Source organism: Adiantum capillus-veneris, chromosome 14 (assembly GCF_014529385.1).
Source record: "Adiantum capillus-veneris isolate H3 chromosome 14, ASM1452938v2, whole genome shotgun sequence".
NCBI classification, from domain to species: Eukaryota; Viridiplantae; Streptophyta; class Polypodiopsida; order Polypodiales; family Pteridaceae; genus Adiantum; species Adiantum capillus-veneris.
The window spans coordinates 24,584,461-24,602,727 of record NC_140944.1 but is presented as its reverse complement, the minus strand read 5'-3'; the positions used below and the strand labels follow the sequence as shown (position 1 = coordinate 24,602,727).

The following is an 18,267-nucleotide window of genomic DNA, read 5'->3' as shown; positions in this document are numbered from 1 at the left end:
AGAGAGAGAGAGAGAGAGAGAGAGAGAGAGAGAAATGAAATGAAATGTTATATTAACGTCTTCAAAAGGCCAAAGTGACCTATGAGACCAAAAAGTTACAATGTGGTGGATCTGATACAAAGTCAGAGTAACAAAATGACAAAACAAATATACTATGGAATCCTGGACTGCTAGGTGTGAACGGGGCAAAGCAGCTAGCTAGGGTAGCTAAATCACAAGAGATCCAGCATCGATCGCTTGCGGATGTCATCAATCTCCTCCATGGTCAGTAGTCTGACCGAGCGTCGTGCATGTCGGGCCAAAGTGATCCGAATCCTCTGATATAGTCTCCGTCGGTGCTGTGTAGTCCTCCGCAGTCGTGGGCGTCTAGATCTCCCCAGCTCGGTCGCTCGGTCGATCAGTGTGCCTCTGGTGTGAGGCGACGAGCTCTGCTGTGGTATTGGCTCCTCCGGGTGTCCAGTGTCTGCTCTAAAGAAGTCTGTGATGTGTGTCTGAGACTGGCTAGCCTCTCCTCTCATCAGGCTCTCTCTGTGTCGGCGCAGCTCGAGTAGAAACAAACCCAAGCATCTCTGATCCTCGTACTACATGACTCTGGAGAGTGGTCCAAAGCCCTCTCTAAACAAGCAGTGGAAGCGGCCTCGTATCTCGTAGTAGACGGGGCAGTGGCATGTGTAGTGTAACTCTGTCTCTGGCTCCATGCCACACAGGGGCATGTCCTGGCCTCTACCGGTACTCCACTGTATCTCCATCTCGATCCGCAGCTGGTGTGAAGATGTGCGTATCTGGCCAATAGCATATCGTATCCCATGAGACAAGTGAGTGTCCATGTATCTGGGCCTCGTCACAAAACCGTCCTCTGTAATTTGGAGAAGATGCTCTCTGTAGAAAGCCATCTTCGTGCCTAGCTCCTGTGCTGGCTGTACCCATGTCCTCTTGATGTCTAGCTGAGCCAGGTCCTGTCGGATGAGCCTGGTGATCTCGGACTGTGTAAGAGTCAGAGAGGGTTCTTGAACCCATGATGTCATTTCACCATACCAGCATGATGTATCTCCCTGCAACTGGAGAGGAGAGAGAGAGAGAGAGAGAGAGGGGGGGGGGGGGGGGGGGGGGGGGGAGAAGACGACGAAGGGAATTTTAACGTCGTAGGAAACTATTCGAAGAGACCTTATAGATCTATCCGACGAGGAGAGTTGAAGTTTAAGTCCTGTTATTCAAGAGGGAAATGGCATAACCAATCTGTCTATGCCGAACCCATGTGCTTGAAACCATGATGTCATTTCACCATACCAGCATGCTGTATCTCCTTGCATGGCTAACTGGAGAGAGAGAGAGAGAGAGAGAGAGAGAGAGAGAGAGAGAGAGAGAGAGAGAGGGGGGGGGGGGGGGGGGGGGGGGGGGGAAGGGGAGAAGACGAAGAGAATTTTAACGTTGTAGGAAACTATTCCAAGAGACCTTATAGATCTATCCGACGAGGAGAGTTGAAGTTTAAGACCTGTTATTCAAAAGGGAAATGGCATAACCAATCTACCACACTTGGGTGTGTGTGTGTGAGAGAGAGAGAGAGAGAGAGAGAGAGAGAGAGAGAGAGAGAGAGAGAGAGAGAGAGAGAGAGAGAGAGAGAGAGAGAGAGAGAGAGAAATGAAATGTTATATTAACGTCTTCAAAAGGCCAGAATGACCTATGAGACCAAATTGATACAAAGTGGTGAATTCGTTACAATGTTTGGGTACCTTAGTACTAAAGTACTAGGTGTGAAAAGTGTGAAAGTGAATGTGAAAAACTAAATACAAAGTATTAAATAAACTTCTTAGGAGCATTCTGGGTGTCTGGCTAGAATGCTTCTAATCCTTTGTTGTAGTCTCCTCCGGTGAACTGTGCTTCTGCCTCTTGGTCGTGGTCGTCTCGATTTCCTAAGCTCAATTGCTCTGTCAATTAGCGTGCCTCTGGTATGAATGTGGGTACTCCTTTGTGTTGGCTGCTGGCCTCTTGCTTCCCCTTCCACTCCTGCTTGTCTCGATCCGAAGAAATCTGTGATCTACCTCTGAGGCTGTAGTGCTCTTTGTCTTCTCATTAGATTATCCTTGTGCCGATGTAGTTCCAATAGGTACAAGCCTAAGCATCTTTGATCTTGGTATTGCATGATTCTATCTAGAGGTCCAAAGCCTTCTTTAAAGAGGTAGTGAAAACGCCCACGTATCTCGTAGTATACTGTGCAGTGGCATATGTAGTGTAATTCTGTCTCCGGCTCCATTCCGCATAACTTGCAAATTCTGCTTTCAGGTGGGATTCCCCTAAATCTACCAAATTCAATTTCCAACTGGTGTGAGGATGTACGAATCTGACCAATAGCACATCTCAAACCATGAGACAGGTGGGTATCCATGTAACTCGGGCGAATCACAAATCCATCTTCAGATAGTTGTAGGAAGTTTTCTTTGTAGTCGGCCATCTTCGTGCCCAATTTTTGTGTAGGGTCTACCCATGTCCTCTTAGTATCCAACTGTATAAGATCCTGTCGGATGATCTTATTAATCTCCGTTCGTGTAATTACCAGTGATGGAGCCTGAAGTGAGTATTGGAAGGGGGGTAATCTTTCCATACTGAACCCGTGTCTCTGAAACCACGAGGACAGTTGCGCATACCAGCATGATGTATCCCCTTTCATTGCCAATTGTCGAGAGAGAGAGAGAGAGAGAGAGAGAGAGAGAGAGAGAGAGAGAGAGAGAGAGAGAGAGAGAGAGAGAGAGAGAGAGAGAGAGAGAGAGAGAGAGAAATGAAATGAAATGTTATATTAACGTCTTCAAAAGACCAGAAAGTGACAATGCGGTGTATCTGATACAAAGTCAGATTAACAAAATAAATTAAACTAGGATAACAAAATATAAATACTGCGGAATCCTAAACTAAGCTGATAGGTGTGAAAGGTGAAAGGCGCGAAATGTGTGAACTAAGCAGCACAATGTGTAGAGAATATGGGAGGGAATAGAGATCCATCTTCATAGAGAGAATGAAATGAAATGCTATATTAACGTCTTCAGCAGGCCAAAATGACCTATGACACCACGGAGTTACAACATGGTGGAATCTAGTACAATGTCTGGGTACAAAACATAAAAAGAGAGAGATGCTGATGATTCTTGAAACAAAACTTGAAAGACAGCTTCTGATTGTTTGAGTTTGTGTGAGACAGAGAAAGAGAGAATTTATTCACAAAAAACAGCAAAAGCATAACCAAACATTGAATTAGATAGTATACATTGGAAATTAGAAACTTTAAAAACGTGTTTCTGGAAGGCTTTGCATTTCGCCAGGTTCTGTCAAAACGTTTTGCAAGTTTCTAGGTTTGGAGGTTCAGATCCGCGAAACGGGTTTTTATGTCACTATGGTTGCAGCATCAATAAAGAAACAAATACCGCTTTGTACATAAGCCAATGATGTTTAGATAAAGAAAACAAAAAGTAACATTTTTAGAAACAGATGAGGACCCTTGTTACGTGTATTGTCCTTGCTTTGTATCTTGATTTTGTTTTTTCTTTTCTTCTTGTTTTAAGTAAAATTGAGACTTTGTTTCTGTGTCTTTGGCTATTAGCATCTTTTCCACTTTGAAGGTGTCTCTGTGATATCATACAATTAATAATTCTGTATTCTGTACCTTATGGCAGTGACTGAAAATTTTTCTTGCCCATTTTGTGTGCGCTGCTGTTCAAGTTTGAAGGTAAGGAGCTACATCACTGCGGTTATTAAAGCGTTTTTTATGGCTCCAATTTCTGTTATTATAGTGATCTATTGCATTCTTAACTCACTGTGGTGTAGGGCCTACGATGCCACCTAAACTCCACCCATGACTTGTTCACTTTTGAGTTTCTTGTGAGTATCATCTTCTCATTTACATTTCTTACAGTATAATCATATTTCTTTTAACAAAGTGTGCTTGTGCTTCAGGCAACTTCAGACTATCGACTGGTCAATGTCTTTTGTCGTAATGATGTTTTGGATCCGGAGGTACTCTTTTATTTTCAATTAGTTTGATGATTGAAAGAATGTTCTTATTGAGACACGGAACGAACTGATTCCTCAAAAGCATGTTATAATCAATCTCACAAAAGTTCCTATCATTTTCCCAAAAGCATTATGTTGAAACACAGACAATGTGTCATGAAGGCATGCTTTTGGCAATTTGTTTTTCTTTGGAGGGTCCTAAACAAGAAAAGCTAAAAAGCAGCACCTTTTGATTACTAACAAGCTTTTTGAATTTAATTCTGAGAAGGAAATTTAGATATGTTAGAAGCACACTAATGCTGTGCCTGACTAATGCAGGGCAATGTTAGAGACATAGAGGGTCTAAATGATCCACGACTAAAGAACTTTGTTTATTGGTATGTATTTATTTTCCTTGTGCGTGTCACCTCTAAGCTTGCTGTGAAATGCTCCTTACTGGTGACTTTTGGGCAGGTCGAAATGTGGACGCCCGCGAAAATCGACCATCGTGTTGGATTTGCACGCTGGTAAACCGCAATCAGACGGGCGAACTTCTGATTTTTCAATGGGCCAAGGTGCATTTTCGGTCTCTCAACCTAAGCTTCTGCCTTGCTCAGGTAATCTCTTTGTACATTTATAGCAAAAGCTAGTGCCACTTGGTCAACACAGTTTAACTTGCCACCTTGTCATAGACATTTAATTTTCTCATTAGTTTCTTTTCGTGCAATATCTGTAGATAAGACAGAGAATCCGGGCTTAATACAAGAACAACACCGGAAACATGAAAGGTCAGATGAGCAAGGAAGGATAGCGAAGGTTACTGAGGAGGCAGCGCAGGCTCTAAAAAAGCCACGGGCTGATGTTGAGGAGTTGAAAACTTTAAGTTCGGTCGGGAATAGATTTGCAGGAATGGCGCCAAATGGTGTCTGCTTGGCAATTGCAGCCCCTAGACCTGCAGACAAGCGCAGTGTTCAATCCATGGTCAACACCCAAGTGCTTCCAGTCAAGGCACGAGTTGACAAGCACCGGAAATCTCTTGTGGAACGATCTGAAGCCCGTGTGTAAGAAATTGTGATTCGAAGTTTCCTTCTGTTGCTAGTTTGTTCATTTTTAAGAAGAGCCTGATCATCTTGAAATGGATGCAGCCGTTTTCAACTTCAGAAGCGACAGTTTTATCATTCTCACACGACACAGGTACTTATTGAAAGTGGTTGTGCCTGCCATATCATTTGCACAAGGAAATTTTATTTTATGCTGAAGTCTTTCGTTGTTCTTGAAGCCTATGGCCCTTGAACAACTTCTTTCAGATAGGGATAGTGAGGATGAGAATGATGAAGCCATTATGGATCTGGAAGATTGCCGGGTATGTTCCCTTTAACCCTTGTGTCACGAATTTACATGTTTATAACCACTTCAACAACTTTAAGGTCTTATCATGCTAGCCTATTTTGTGGTGGTAAGTCTTGCATTGCCTGCAGTTTTTGCTTCCAATAATGACTCCTAAAGGCTAAAATGGCCAATACACAAAAACAAGATAATAGTGATGCTTGATGACATTTCATTGGATAAGTATGACAAGGAGTGAACACAGTCCTTAGAGTTTAACTAAAGTCCTTAGAGCTAATAGCTAATGTCCTCGCTGAGGAACACCAGTTTACAGTGAGTATGCCCTATGATAGAGCTGTATGCAACTTGACCAATCAACACTCTTTACTTAACCCAATGCGTCCATCATAGGGTCCTCCAAGTAGCAGAAGCCATTGAATTTTGACGCTTTGGTGCATGGCATAAAACTATCTTCTGATGGCGTGCATGTGTGCCCGCCCTCTGAATTGCGAACCCCTGTGTACAGTGTGTGCAGGCTACCCCTCCTGGCCTTTCGACCCTTGCCATCTCCTGCTGTTTCTCCACCTGTTGGGGGCTTCTTATGTCTGTTGCTCACAAAGATTGCACTATACACTGAGTTACACTTGTGTGGCACACACGCTCATATAACCTTTGCTGCCCTTGGACATTTCCATTGCTTCTTTTACACAGGATAGAGGTGAGGTTTTGTCAAGAGTGGAGGCAATGTGTAATACATCATCCTAGATAGGGGCCGAAGCCCTCTCTTTAGAGAAAAGAAATCGTCCCCTTATCTCATATACATTGGGCAGCGACATATGTGATGCTCCTCAGTCTCTGCCTCAGAAGCCCCATAGCTGGTATATTGGCTGCTTTGGAGGTATCGAAGTATATTTGCCAGTCTCTTTCTACACGGTGCACGTGATGGGAGGAGGTGCCAAGCTGTCCAATGTCACATCAAAGCCCATGGGATAAGTGTGAATCCATGTTTCATGGGTGTAAAATAAAAAAGTCTTAGTAATGGGAAATTCTCTTTGTAAAAGGCCATTTTCTTCCCCACCTCCTCACCCGTGTCCTCTTTGTGTCAATAAGTGTGAGTTCTTGTCTAATAATTTGGATGTGAATGCGGTGGATAATGTGTCCTAGGCCAGCCGAAAGGGTTCCAGTCTGTCCATGGTAAAGCCATGTAATCGAAGCCTAGCTGACATCAAGGCTCTCCCCCAGTGCCTAGCAATCAAGATGACTCAGGGCCAATCCAATGATGACTTGGAAGCTCCCACATGTAAGATACTGAGCTAGTAAGTGTCTCAACCAAAACTTGCCTAGCTCCCAATTCGGCTCTAATGACCTCATGTGGCATTGCGGCCTTAAACCAAATCATCTTGGTGTCACGTGTACAAGCGCTTGATGTGCCATGTGGGCATGCTACTATGACTCATAGCCAAACCTTGGTTTAAGAAAACCTAGGGGACTTTGTGCCAGAATCTTTGTGAGCCTGTTTGCAGCACTTACATGCTTGGGCATATTAATTGGATCAATTGGAACCGGTGCATAACGCTCTTTGTATAAATGTCGGAGCTGGCAGCAGTTTTGATGTTGGGATGCTCTTCAGACTCTGGTTCTTGGTATACAGTGGCTCGCTCCTTTGCTCCAGGACAACTCCCATGACCGCTATCACATGATGAGGCTGCAATTCCATTACCTCTTGTTCCACAGCTTCGGCTAGGGATCAAAAGGACTTGGCATTGATCCTCAATTTTGTAGTCGTTGACATGGTTGATGTGGTTTCAGGTTCATCACTGACTGTCACATGGATTTACACTGTCACTTGGAATGTCAATGCATCACATGAGTATCACTGGCCCCAGATAGAATTTGGTTTGCAGAGATTTTCACTTTCATGTAGATTGTGATGTGGATATTCTTCTTGTGCAGGAGCACAAGCTATATTTGGACAGTTACCATAGATGTGGCAAGTTGTAAATTGGGATTCTCACACATTTTGCGATACTGTGATTGTCCGGTTGTATTCTAGCAGTGGTGCATGCATTTTTGTGGGACCCTGTTGATGTGGATTACTCTAGTGATGGATGACTCTCTGGTAGGTATGATGTGTATCTAGGTTCTATGCGCCCATGTCAACTCAAGAGAGCCGAGTTTTGGCAGTTGATTGTGAATGTATTGCCTACTGTGGATTCCTGGGTTGTTGGATGTGATTTGAACAATGTAGAGACCACTGAGGACTGACGAGCTGATCAGCCCCCATCTTTGCCATATGTAGCACCGTGTGAGAGATGCTTGGGAGAGATTTCTTTTTGCAGTTTCTGGTACAGATGCGTGGCATATCCCATTTGTTCCCATTTGTGGCTCACACCCCACAATCATTGTAGTTTTCATGGGGTGTTAGGAGCAGTTAGGTCATCTACTAGATCGAGTAGATAGATTTTACATTGGTGCCTGGGTAGGCTCTCATAGCAGGGGCGGTTATGGCTTGGACAAGTATCATGCATACTAGAGTTGGTGTTACAGGATGCTTCTTTCTTTGAGATGATTCAGGATGTTTGGACACACATTGGGTCTGCAAATCCCGCGTCCCATCTAGGTACATGCATCACTGCAGCTTTCTAGGCTTGGAGACAGACAACTGTAGAGTTGTGACGAGGCCTGCTCTACAGGGAACGTGAGTTACAGGACCATTTGAGTTGCATACGATGGCAGCTCGAGGAGTTTCCAAGAGATTGAGAAATCCAAATTTGCCTATCATGCTTCAGTATGGACACAGATATCCAAAGCGGATAGGATGAATAAAGATTTCCTTGCACACTTCTGGGAGGCCTTATGAGATTCTACTGATAGGTTGCACATATGAGGTCCTTGACTTAGCTTTGAATATTTTGAGCATTCATTCACTGTCGATCAGCTAGCTGATGATATTTGCATGCCAGAGAAGAGGTTCGGTTTCATGTTTAGCTTGTGGTTACAGAGGTTACGTGTCACACTCTACTAGCCCCCTTCTTTATGCAAGAGATGCATGACTTAGTGGTTGGCCTAGATGGTGCATCATCCTCAGGAGGATGGGTAGACTAGACAATTCTTGCAGTTTTGGGTTGTACTTACGTTTGGTTTCATGTTTAGCTTGTGGCTACAAAGGTTATGTGCCACACTTTACTAGACCCCTTCTTTATGCAAGAGATGCATGACTTAGTGGTTGGCCTAGATGGTGCATCATCCTCAGGAGGATGGGTAGACTAGACAATTCTTGCAGTTTTGGGTTGTACTTAGTCTTGTTATGCTTTTAGGCTTACAACACATATTTGACACATGAGAGATACTGCCTCTATGTGTTCGGGACTCATTTCTCTCATTCTTATAATGCCTTTGGATGAATCATCAGATTGTTGGAACAAGAGTATGCAGATGACACTATGCTCTTTTTATGCTATGCCACACCCACCTTGGACACTCGATGGGATGCTCTCGCTACCTTTTGCTTGGCCATTGGTCCTCTCATCAATTGGCACAAGTCTTTTGTTTTTCTTGTAGGAGTGGATGAGGATTGTCAATGGGATGCGCAAGATAATCTGACTTACTCGGAACATCGAATGGGAACATGAACGGGATCCTTGCAGAATGTAAAAATGACCAAGGGGCCCGGAACGTGAACGATGCGGAACGGGAGGCATAAAAAACACCCAAATAATGCAATTTTTAGCTTTGTGTGATTGAATACAAGTAGTATGAGAGAGAGCTTGTAGCCTTGTATACTTGAGAGCTTGAGACTTGAGAGGGTAGAGCTTGAACCTTGATAGCTTGTGTGCATTGTGAAGGTAACAGGCGGGAGGAGGAGGGGCATTTAATAAGGGGGAGGCTTACCAAAAAACAAAGGACAAATTTGAAAATTTTTCCGTTTTGAGCGTTGGGACCACTGTTGTTCTGGTATCACTTGCCAGTCAACCTCACAATTGTCAAGGCCGACGTGGATCGGAAGTAATCCAACATCCGAGAAACCCCGAGATAGGTGTGCTGGAACTCTCTATCCAACCCATGCCCAAACTGAGCGCACCATCCGCAAGGCTACATCCTCTATCTACGAATCCTCATGTACATACATATAGCTAGGCCCACTCTAGCTGTCTACAAAACAATAAATCACAATGTATCTACAACTTGCTGCATCAAGTGGTGTCATAGAGAACATGGCTAGCGGCTTAAGGGTTTGTATCAAGTCTGTCACTCCTAGGTTCCCCGTGTGGTGAGAGACTCAAGAACACATGGAGCCAATCTAGCATTATATGCATAGTCCACTTTGTGCGATCCTTGCCGCACAGTGGAAAAGAAAAACTAACCGCTGTGTCCAAGGCCTCTACACCTCTGGCTGTCAAAAAAGAAACATGTACTCTAAAGGAAGCCACCTCGAGGTCAAGAGCTGGGTCGCCAAGAAAGTGCGTAAAGTCGTAGTCGAAGAAGTCCCATCGTCTACGAAAATAACAACAAAACTGAAAGAGATGCACGACACACGAGACGAGGGGGTAGCGGAGTTCCACCCCAAGAGAGCACTGGCCCCAAACCTTGGCACCCCTTTCGGTATGTCTTTATATTGCTTCAACACAGTACAACGCCAGTTCTCCATCCTTTGCACGTCCACGCGGGAGCGTGCCAGAGAATGAGTCCATGGCACATGTTTAAAGGCCCTTGGCCTATCCAAAAGCATTACATGAAAAGCATCCAGTTCTAAAAGCATCTTGCCTTCCAAAAGCAGCCAGCACCTAATTCGGAAATCCGTACGATTGCCACGTGAGCTTGCACAGTTCGTGAATATTTATACAGGTTGCCACATCTTCAACGCAAATCGCGAGCATTCGTATAGCTACCACGTCATCACGTTTTTATGCATGGCTTTTCTGTGTGTGGGAGAATTGGTCCTGCTTTATTTGAAAGTCTTGTGTCACTAGGGTCCCATCGGACGGGGTTTCATAAGTTGATGGGAACTGGTCTTTAAAAATAGGCCTCTCGGCAAGACTTTGTAGGTTGGTAAAACTTCTTTTGATACTTCTACTGCTTCTAGAGTTCAAGCCCCTCGGCTAGGATCATAGCAGCTACAGTACGGGACGGGACGTTTAATACGCGGTGTACAATACGCGTACTAGACGTATTTTTGAGAATCAAAAATAAAATACGTCAACTTTTTTAGATATGATACTTTAATGAGAACAAATGAAGCGGTTCATGGACCTCCTCAATGACTCTTTAATATTTAGCCATAGCATACATAAACAAGAACCATGAAGCTCTAAAACACAATTGATCAATTAGAAAAAGACATACGTTTTGAGCAAAAAAACGTTATGAGACGTATTGTACGTTTCAATACGAGACGTTGTGTATTCTAAATAACTACGCGTATTTAGCTGCTATGGCTAGCATTTGCAAGTCGGCTCATGTCTTCAGTGGCTTGAAATATCAGCAGTTTGTGGCATCCCCCCTTCTTAAAAGAAGAGAATCATTTGCGATTACTGTATATTTGCAAAACAACTCAAGTTAGTTCAAAAATTTCCGAAGGTCATTCCGACGGATAATCAGCTATATCATTCCAAATCGGAGCTCTTGATATCGTGGGTCGTTGGCTTCCCAAAAAAATCTAATCCAATAACGAGTATATTCTCATTCCAGATTGGAGCTCTTCATATTATGGCGTAGCAAAATTAGCCATCACAGCCAGACGCATTGATCTTGAACAAATGTCTCGATGCACTAAAATTACATACCCATGCAATCTCACCCAATTAGGAATTTACTCAGTGATTGGAATATCATAATGCAACACAAATGCTCACATATGCATGTTACAAGACACAATGAACAAGGCTGCTAAACACTCTCCTGAGACAGAGGCTCTGCCGTATGAAGCTACTTATCGACTACCTTGTCACTTCCCCCGCAAATAACTTAAAAAGGTCCGGGCCATGAGCTCAAAGGATTGATACAACCAAACGCTCTCCAGACCGTAGCCTCCGTCGCTTGGAAGGTTCCAAGCATACAACCAAACGCTCCCGAGACATCCTGTCTGTGTCGTTCAGAGGTTTTCAGGCATACAATGAAATGCTCCCCATACATCTTGTCTACGTTGTTCCAAGGTTCAGACAATACCAAAACAACATTTCTCACTACTCCACTCGGGAGTAAATCACCAAGCATTGAAACTTTGTATTAGAACCAAAGTCAAACAATTCAAATCGGCACAAAGATTGGTTTAAAACAGATACCATCCATTTCAAACAAATTCCAAATAAGAGCACCAAACAATTTCTCAAACAAAATTCTAAAACTGTCGTAATCAATCTCAAAAAGCATTCTTGATTTCCATCGAGCTCAAAAGTCAACTTGGCTTCCGTCGTGAAATCTGCATCAAATTTAGGGTTAGATTTTTTTCATAAGGTTGTAATCGACCGTAGCATGGTCCATAAGCTCTTGGACAGACAATGTTCGTGTGGCGGTGATGGTAGTCCCAAAATATAGGAATCACAGTGGGCCTCCAAGGTTATCAGCTTGAGATGAGACACCTGTTGCGAGATGTTGAAAAATTTTAAGTCGTAATCTGGTAGGGTTTCCGTGGCAAGCATTTTAGGACACCCCACTCTACCAGAAGTTGCACTTCAAAGAAAGATGTTAGAAGGCATGTAACTTCGGGCAAAAATTTTCTTGAAAGCTTGCCAAGTCCTTTGAGTGTGCGTCTTGGTAGCTATAGACATCCACCACTGCATGGCATTGCGGTGGCCCAAAAGATTCACTCGCGTCAATGCGTAGGGTTCGTCAAGACAAAACTACTTCTTCTTTATCTCTTACTTCTCTTGCAAGTAGCCTTGGGTTCCTTATGACTTATGTCCCATACACGTCAGAGTGATGAAGACGGGAGCGCGCCGATGTGCGATAAGAGTGGGAGTGGCTAATAAGTCCGGGGCACGGACACAGATTCTTTGATAAAAACTTTTTGTAAAATTTGGAAGCGTCATCTTACTCTGTCCGTGCTTTGGTAGGACCTAGTTAACGGGTAGCGGCGAGGCTGAGGTGGAAAGAGACTCCTTAGGTATATCTTGTCGTCAAGGGTCAGAAGAGTTCTCTATAAGAACCCAATGCTACTAGCGTGTTGTAGGTCGGCCACCAAGAGGGCCAATATGGAGAGCCTGCTCCTGGCAGCGACGGCCATGTACTTGTTGCCAGCCATCAACTAACTGGCCATCCCTCTCCGAAGAGGTGCGAGCCTATGCACCCTCACCCTAGGTAGAAGGACTACCTTTGGGAGAGAATGGATGTCCCGAACCAAACCGTGTACTGTAGGTATACCTCCTACCTTGGCAATGATTGAAGTTGTCATACGTGGGGTCTTGAAGATTGTCCCAATCTCGGAACCAATCCAGGATAAAAGCAAGAGGTATTGTCTCCTTTGGTTGGGGAAGCAGACCGAAATGGGCAAATCTGCTTCCTCAACAAGAACATCAAGAGCTAGGTTGAAACCATGGCGCTAGTGTTGAAAATGAGCCCTCACTGCTTGGGTGGCCAACTGGCTCATTGAAATGACCTTGGATGTTGTAGCCTCGCCCGCGTTGGTTGCTGGATATTCTGACTGCTAGCATACTATATTCAATTTGCCTTGCCTTATGTTGTTGCTTAGGTGATTAGCTGTGCCTGAGCCTCAGCCTCGCAGGATGCCACTTTAGTGCAGCTGTGTGCGTGGTGTGCGTGTGTAAAGCAAGGTTTTGTTTGATGTTTACAGAGCAAGAATGACAAGAGGTGGTTTAGACACAGATCAGTCGGCTTTTGGACGCAAACAACCAATCCAAGAAGCAATCTTCTTTTGCATCTGCAAGAATGTAGAAGTAGTGTGTAGGATTTGACGGACTACCCAGTTCTTCTTCTTCTTCTTCTTCTTCTTCTTGTTCTGACAGCTCTTCTAGCTCTTCTGACTCGAGCGACGAGGACAGAAAAGGTAAAAAGCAAAGCTTCGGAAAGGGCAAAAAAAAGGGAAAGAAACCCAGATTTTACCCAGTTTCTGATAGTTCTACAAAGGAGTCATCCTCTGACAGTTCGGACTCCGACGATCATATGTTTTTTTTCTTTTCCGAGAAAAAGATCCTTCTATTAGTTACTGAAACTTCCCATAGGGCTACAACCACCTCTTCAAGAGAGGGCTACAACAACCATGATGGGAGACTCTCCCAATGAAAAAACCAGCATATGTACAATGGGGCTAAATCAAGAAATGGGAGGAGGGAAAAGCCACACAGGTGGTCGGTAATGCCATCGGAGTACTCCCTGGACCATGGTGTAAAAAGGCCCAGGACGCCAGAGTCGAAGGAAAGCCTCTCTGCGCTCCCGCATGCGGTCGGAGCTGCCCTGTAGTCCCTCAAGCTGTCCTCTGAGAGTATGGATCAGGCATTGGGCGAGCCTCAAAGATGCGGAAGCAACGGGCCCGCCAGATGAACCAGAGTGTCAGGCCACTGATGAGCTCCCAACACTCCTCTCTCTCACTGTACCACTTCTGTGGAGTAAGCTCTATAGCGGGCTGAAGTGTAGGTTGCCCCTCCTGCATCACTATCATCCTGCTGTTGGAAGATAGCTCAAACTGAAGTGCTGGGCCCGTGAGGGTGGACCAAGCCGCTGCTCCCCAAGTAAACTGTCGAGCCGTGGAGAGAGCAGGCATCAGCCGAAGAACTCGTAGCCACACCTGCTAGGCCGAGGGACAGTCCCAAAGACAGTGATGCTGACTCTCCACAAGATGGTCACAAGCTGCACATGCGGCCGAGAGACCACTATGCACTAGCCAGCTTCCAACTGTTGTAGATCTGTGTGCGACCAACCACTGAAACAAGGTGACTCGCCTCGGCTGTCTGGAGTCCCACAACCTCTCCCAGAAGGCTTCCAAGAATTTAGCTGTGAGACCCTCCTCCTGCCAATAAGGTGCTGCAGCGGGGCGGGCCTCTCTCTGTGCTGCTAGTATATGACGTCCCAGTCGAACAGTGTAGTGAAAGAAAGGGACTCCTGGGTGGTCTGCAGAAGAGAAGGGGTCCCTCCAGAGCCACTCACCAAGATCCCACTGTACTCGTGCCAGTGGACAACACTCCCAAGCCCATAGCCTCTAATGTCCAGTCTCAAGAGCTGCTGGCTCAGGATCTATGACACAAGTCCTCCCACTGATGCCCACTACTCGAATCCTCTGAAAACAGCACTCTGCCACTTGCGGGGCCTCTACTGCAACTCGCTGTAGGCGTCCCCCACCCTGAAGCTCGAAGAAAAGGGATGGAACAGTCTCTGAGCAATCCTTGACGGAGATGAGAACCTCCAATCCTGTGAGGCTCCCATCCACCTGGGTGCTAATGGCTCGAGAGGCGTGAGCCACTCAGTTGGAACTCTCTCTGATGTCATGGCACATGCTCTGCACCCCTCTCATGCCCTGCAGCTGGAAACCCTGCACCTCCTCTGACAAGCCTATGAACTCTAACCAGCACCTAAAGAGCGCGTTGGACCCGCTGCCAAGGGACCCCAGGAAACATGAGGCCGACTACCAACCAAGTGGCCTCTCTGAGTGCTAACCATGGGGTTCTAGACAAGGGGCTGCCGTAGGCGCTCCTCCGTGCAATTAGGCTGTCTCTGCTCCAAGCCTCGCCGCAAGAGCTCCCAAGATCGAAGCAGACTCACAGCAAAGCGGCCCTCCAGTCTCCTGCTCAAACCAACTCTACGCATCTCTGTGAAGATCCATCTGGTCGAAGGTTGCCAGGGGCGTCCTGCCTGAGGCACCCTAGCACGAAGCCGCTGTAGCAAGAACTCCTTCCAGGGCTCCTCACCTGGAAGAAGTCCACTGACGATGAACTTCCCAAGAAGGGCTCTCCTCTGCTGTGCTGGGTCAATGATCCCAAGCCCTCCCTATGAACAAGGAAGAGTGATGACCTACCAAGCCACTTTGGCTCGGGCTATCTGAGTGTCACGTCCTGACCAAAGGAAGTTCCTGATCAGCCTCTCTACCTGACTGATACAAGAACTCGAGAAGATCCAGCAAGAAGTGATGTACCACTTGGTCGCCAACAACACCTGGTTGGCCACTACTACTCTGCCAGCCAAAGAAAGTCATGTTGAGCTCCAATGTAACAACTTTCTCCTGATAGACAGGAGAAGGGGAGCAATCTGCTGCTCGGGAGACAAGTCCAAACCAACCTGACAGCCCAAGTACCGAACTGCAGTCCCTAGGGGAATCCACTTGAAACCCTCTCCTGGCATCCAATCGGGTACAGGAGCACTACCAAGCGAGAAAGCCACTATCTTTCTCCAGTTGATCAGTGTGCCCGATCACACCTGTGAAGGTTGGCCTCCTGGCCATCTAAGTACAAGGCTGAGTCGTCGGCAAACTCAGCGTCTAGAAGCTCATCTCCCCGAATAGGGAGTGCTAAGCCCCGTAGACCAACCTGCTGCGACACCAAAAACCTGCTCATCGCCTCCACATAGAACAAAAAGAGGAAAGGGGCAAGAGGATAGCCCTGTCTGACCGAATGTGTGAGCATGAAGCGATCACCTCTACCTCCCGCCAAAAGTACTTGACTGTGAGCTTGTCTGTACAAAGCTGACACCCCTGTGATCCAAGCATCTGAGAAGCCCATCTTGCGTAGAGTGCCCTCTAGAAAGTCCCAGTCAACTCTGTCGTATGCCTTCTCAAAATCGAGAAGAAGAATCACTAGGTCCTCACCACGGAGCCGTGCCAAGGCAGAAGCCTCTCAAAAAGTAACGATGTTGTCAAGGATACTGCGTTCCTTGACAAAACCTGTCTGAGTCCCATGTATAAGGCTCTCTAGAAGTAGCTGAATCCTCAAACTCAGAGCCTTGGCAAGAATTTTGTAGGTTGAGTTGAGGATGGTGATGGGGCGCCACTGTCGAATCTCATCCAAGGAGCCACCCTCCTTGGGAATGAGGTAGATCAGGCCCTCACTCATGCTGTCAGGCATCACTCCTGTGTGCAAAATGTACAGAAAAGCACTACAGAGATCTGGGCCAAGCAGGTCCCAGTACTCCAAGAAAAAACGGGGAGTCAACCCATCCTCACCTGGACAGCCGCCACGGGGGAGGGCCCTAAGAGCCATGTGCAACTCCTCAAGCTGAAGTGGTAGCTTAAGCCTCTGATGCATCTCCTCAGTCAGAAGACAAGGCATCTGTGCCCAAACCTGCTCCCTACATGCATCCTGATGCTCTGAATGAAGCTCTGCAGACAGTAACTCACCGTAAAAGTCAGTAGCAACTGCACGCATATCCTTGGGCTCAGAAGCAACTGACCCGTCGGGCCTCCTCAACTGACTGACCTTGGCATGCGAATGCCGAGGTCCAACTGCCTCAAAGAAAGCACCCGTCACTTTGTCGCCCACCTGAGTCCACTGAGCCGCCTGTCGGTGGAAAGCAAACTCATGTCGCCTCTCCTCTGTGCTAACAAGCTCTTGACAAGCTTGCTGTAGCTGCTCCTCCAACCAAGGACTGTCTGGATGCTGCTCCTGCATCCTCTGTAGCGAAGCAATGCCCCGTTTGAGACGTTGCTCCTCCTCTCTGGCTGCAGCCCGCCGAGCCAGAGACTCGTGGAGAAAAAAACGGCTAATCTGAGCTAGGCCTGAGGCCACTCTGTCAGCAGGAGAATCCTACCTGTCCAAGCTGTCTATCCAGAGAGCCTCTACCCGCTCTCCGAGTGTTGAGTCCAACAAGACCCTCTCTGGGATGCGAAGCATCGTGCTCCCACTCCTCTGCCTGTCTGCCACTGTGAGGATCATTGGTGCATGGTCTGAGAAGGAAGTCCCTGCCAGAATGCCCATTGTCCCTCCCAAGTCACTGAAGTGGTCACTAGTGTAGAAGCGATCTATCCGCGATAGATTCACTCCTTCCACTCTGCGGTCCGAACGAGAGAAGGCAAGGTTGTCTACGGGCCTCACAAAACCAGAGTGCTGCCAAACATCCGAGACCCTCAGAGTCATACAAAACCTCTCCCAAGCTGCCAGCTCAACTCCATGCATAGTAGCCTAGCTACCACCAATCCTGTAAGAAGGGTCCTCCAACATGTTGAAGTCCCCTCCCAAGTGGGGGAAGCGCGGGGGGGGGGGGGGGGGGGAGGGGGAGTGTTTAGCAGTAGCGAGCGCAAGCCGACGATCATATGTTTTATGCAAAGAAGAAGCATTTTTACAGAGCCAACCAATATGACTTCCTTGAAGACAAAAGCAAGAAAGTAAAAGAATTCAAAGAAGGTGAACAGTCGATTAAATTTGAATCTTTTTCTAGGTTCCGAGATGCTTCGAGGGCTTTGGCCTTCATTGAGCAGTTTGACATAGCCTTCTCTGGAGGGCACTACTCAGAGTACTCCAAGATTAAGAGGGCTACATCTTTCTTCAAAGGAAATTCTCGAACATGGTGGTCCACTCTTCTTCTGAGGAAGGAAGCTCCAGTCAAGTGATTGAAATTCAAAAGGCTCTTTATTTCTTCTTGGCTGACTCGGTATTATGAACGAGATATACGAACCTCTTGGAATCATCTTCGGAGGGCCAAGGAAGACTCTTTGGACGCTTATTGCGAGAGATTTTGGAACTCTTTTCTACCAACCTCTTCATTTAAGAAGGTCTCTTTTAACGAATAGATTGAGCGGTTATGCTACTACGGACTCCCTTCAAAGATCCGAGTCTACTGCTTGGAACAAAAGTCAAATTCTATTCAAGAATTGATGGGTCATGCGAAATGGGGTTTTGCGATATATTCGGGAAATTTGACTTATCCCACTGATGAGATCTTGACTCAAAGAACCCAACAGACCTCTAACAATGAAAGTCGAAAGAGAAAGAGTTCCCATGAAAAGAAAGACAAGGATACACGACCCCAATTCACTCTTCGAGAGAGGGCCAATTACATCAAAGAAGGGAAGTGTTTTGGTTGCGG

General features: G+C 46.2%; 1 protein-coding gene across 2 annotated transcripts in view; it reads left to right on the top strand.

The window, feature by feature from the left end:
- Nucleotides 1-18,267, top strand: part of EMF2 (VEFS-Box of polycomb protein) — a 158,163-nt gene that overhangs the window by 126,192 nt on the left and 13,704 nt on the right. For both annotated transcript variants that reach the window (XM_086528400.1, XM_086528401.1), the window contains 8 exons: nt 3,663-3,715; nt 3,814-3,867; nt 3,943-4,002; nt 4,318-4,376; nt 4,453-4,595; nt 4,715-5,039; nt 5,124-5,172; nt 5,258-5,341. In XM_086528400.1, the coding sequence (XP_086384526.1) occupies nt 3,663-3,715; nt 3,814-3,867; nt 3,943-4,002; nt 4,318-4,376; nt 4,453-4,595; nt 4,715-5,039; nt 5,124-5,172; nt 5,258-5,341 (827 nt within the window). The remainder of the gene's footprint in view (nt 1-3,662; nt 3,716-3,813; nt 3,868-3,942; nt 4,003-4,317; nt 4,377-4,452; nt 4,596-4,714; nt 5,040-5,123; nt 5,173-5,257; nt 5,342-18,267) is intronic.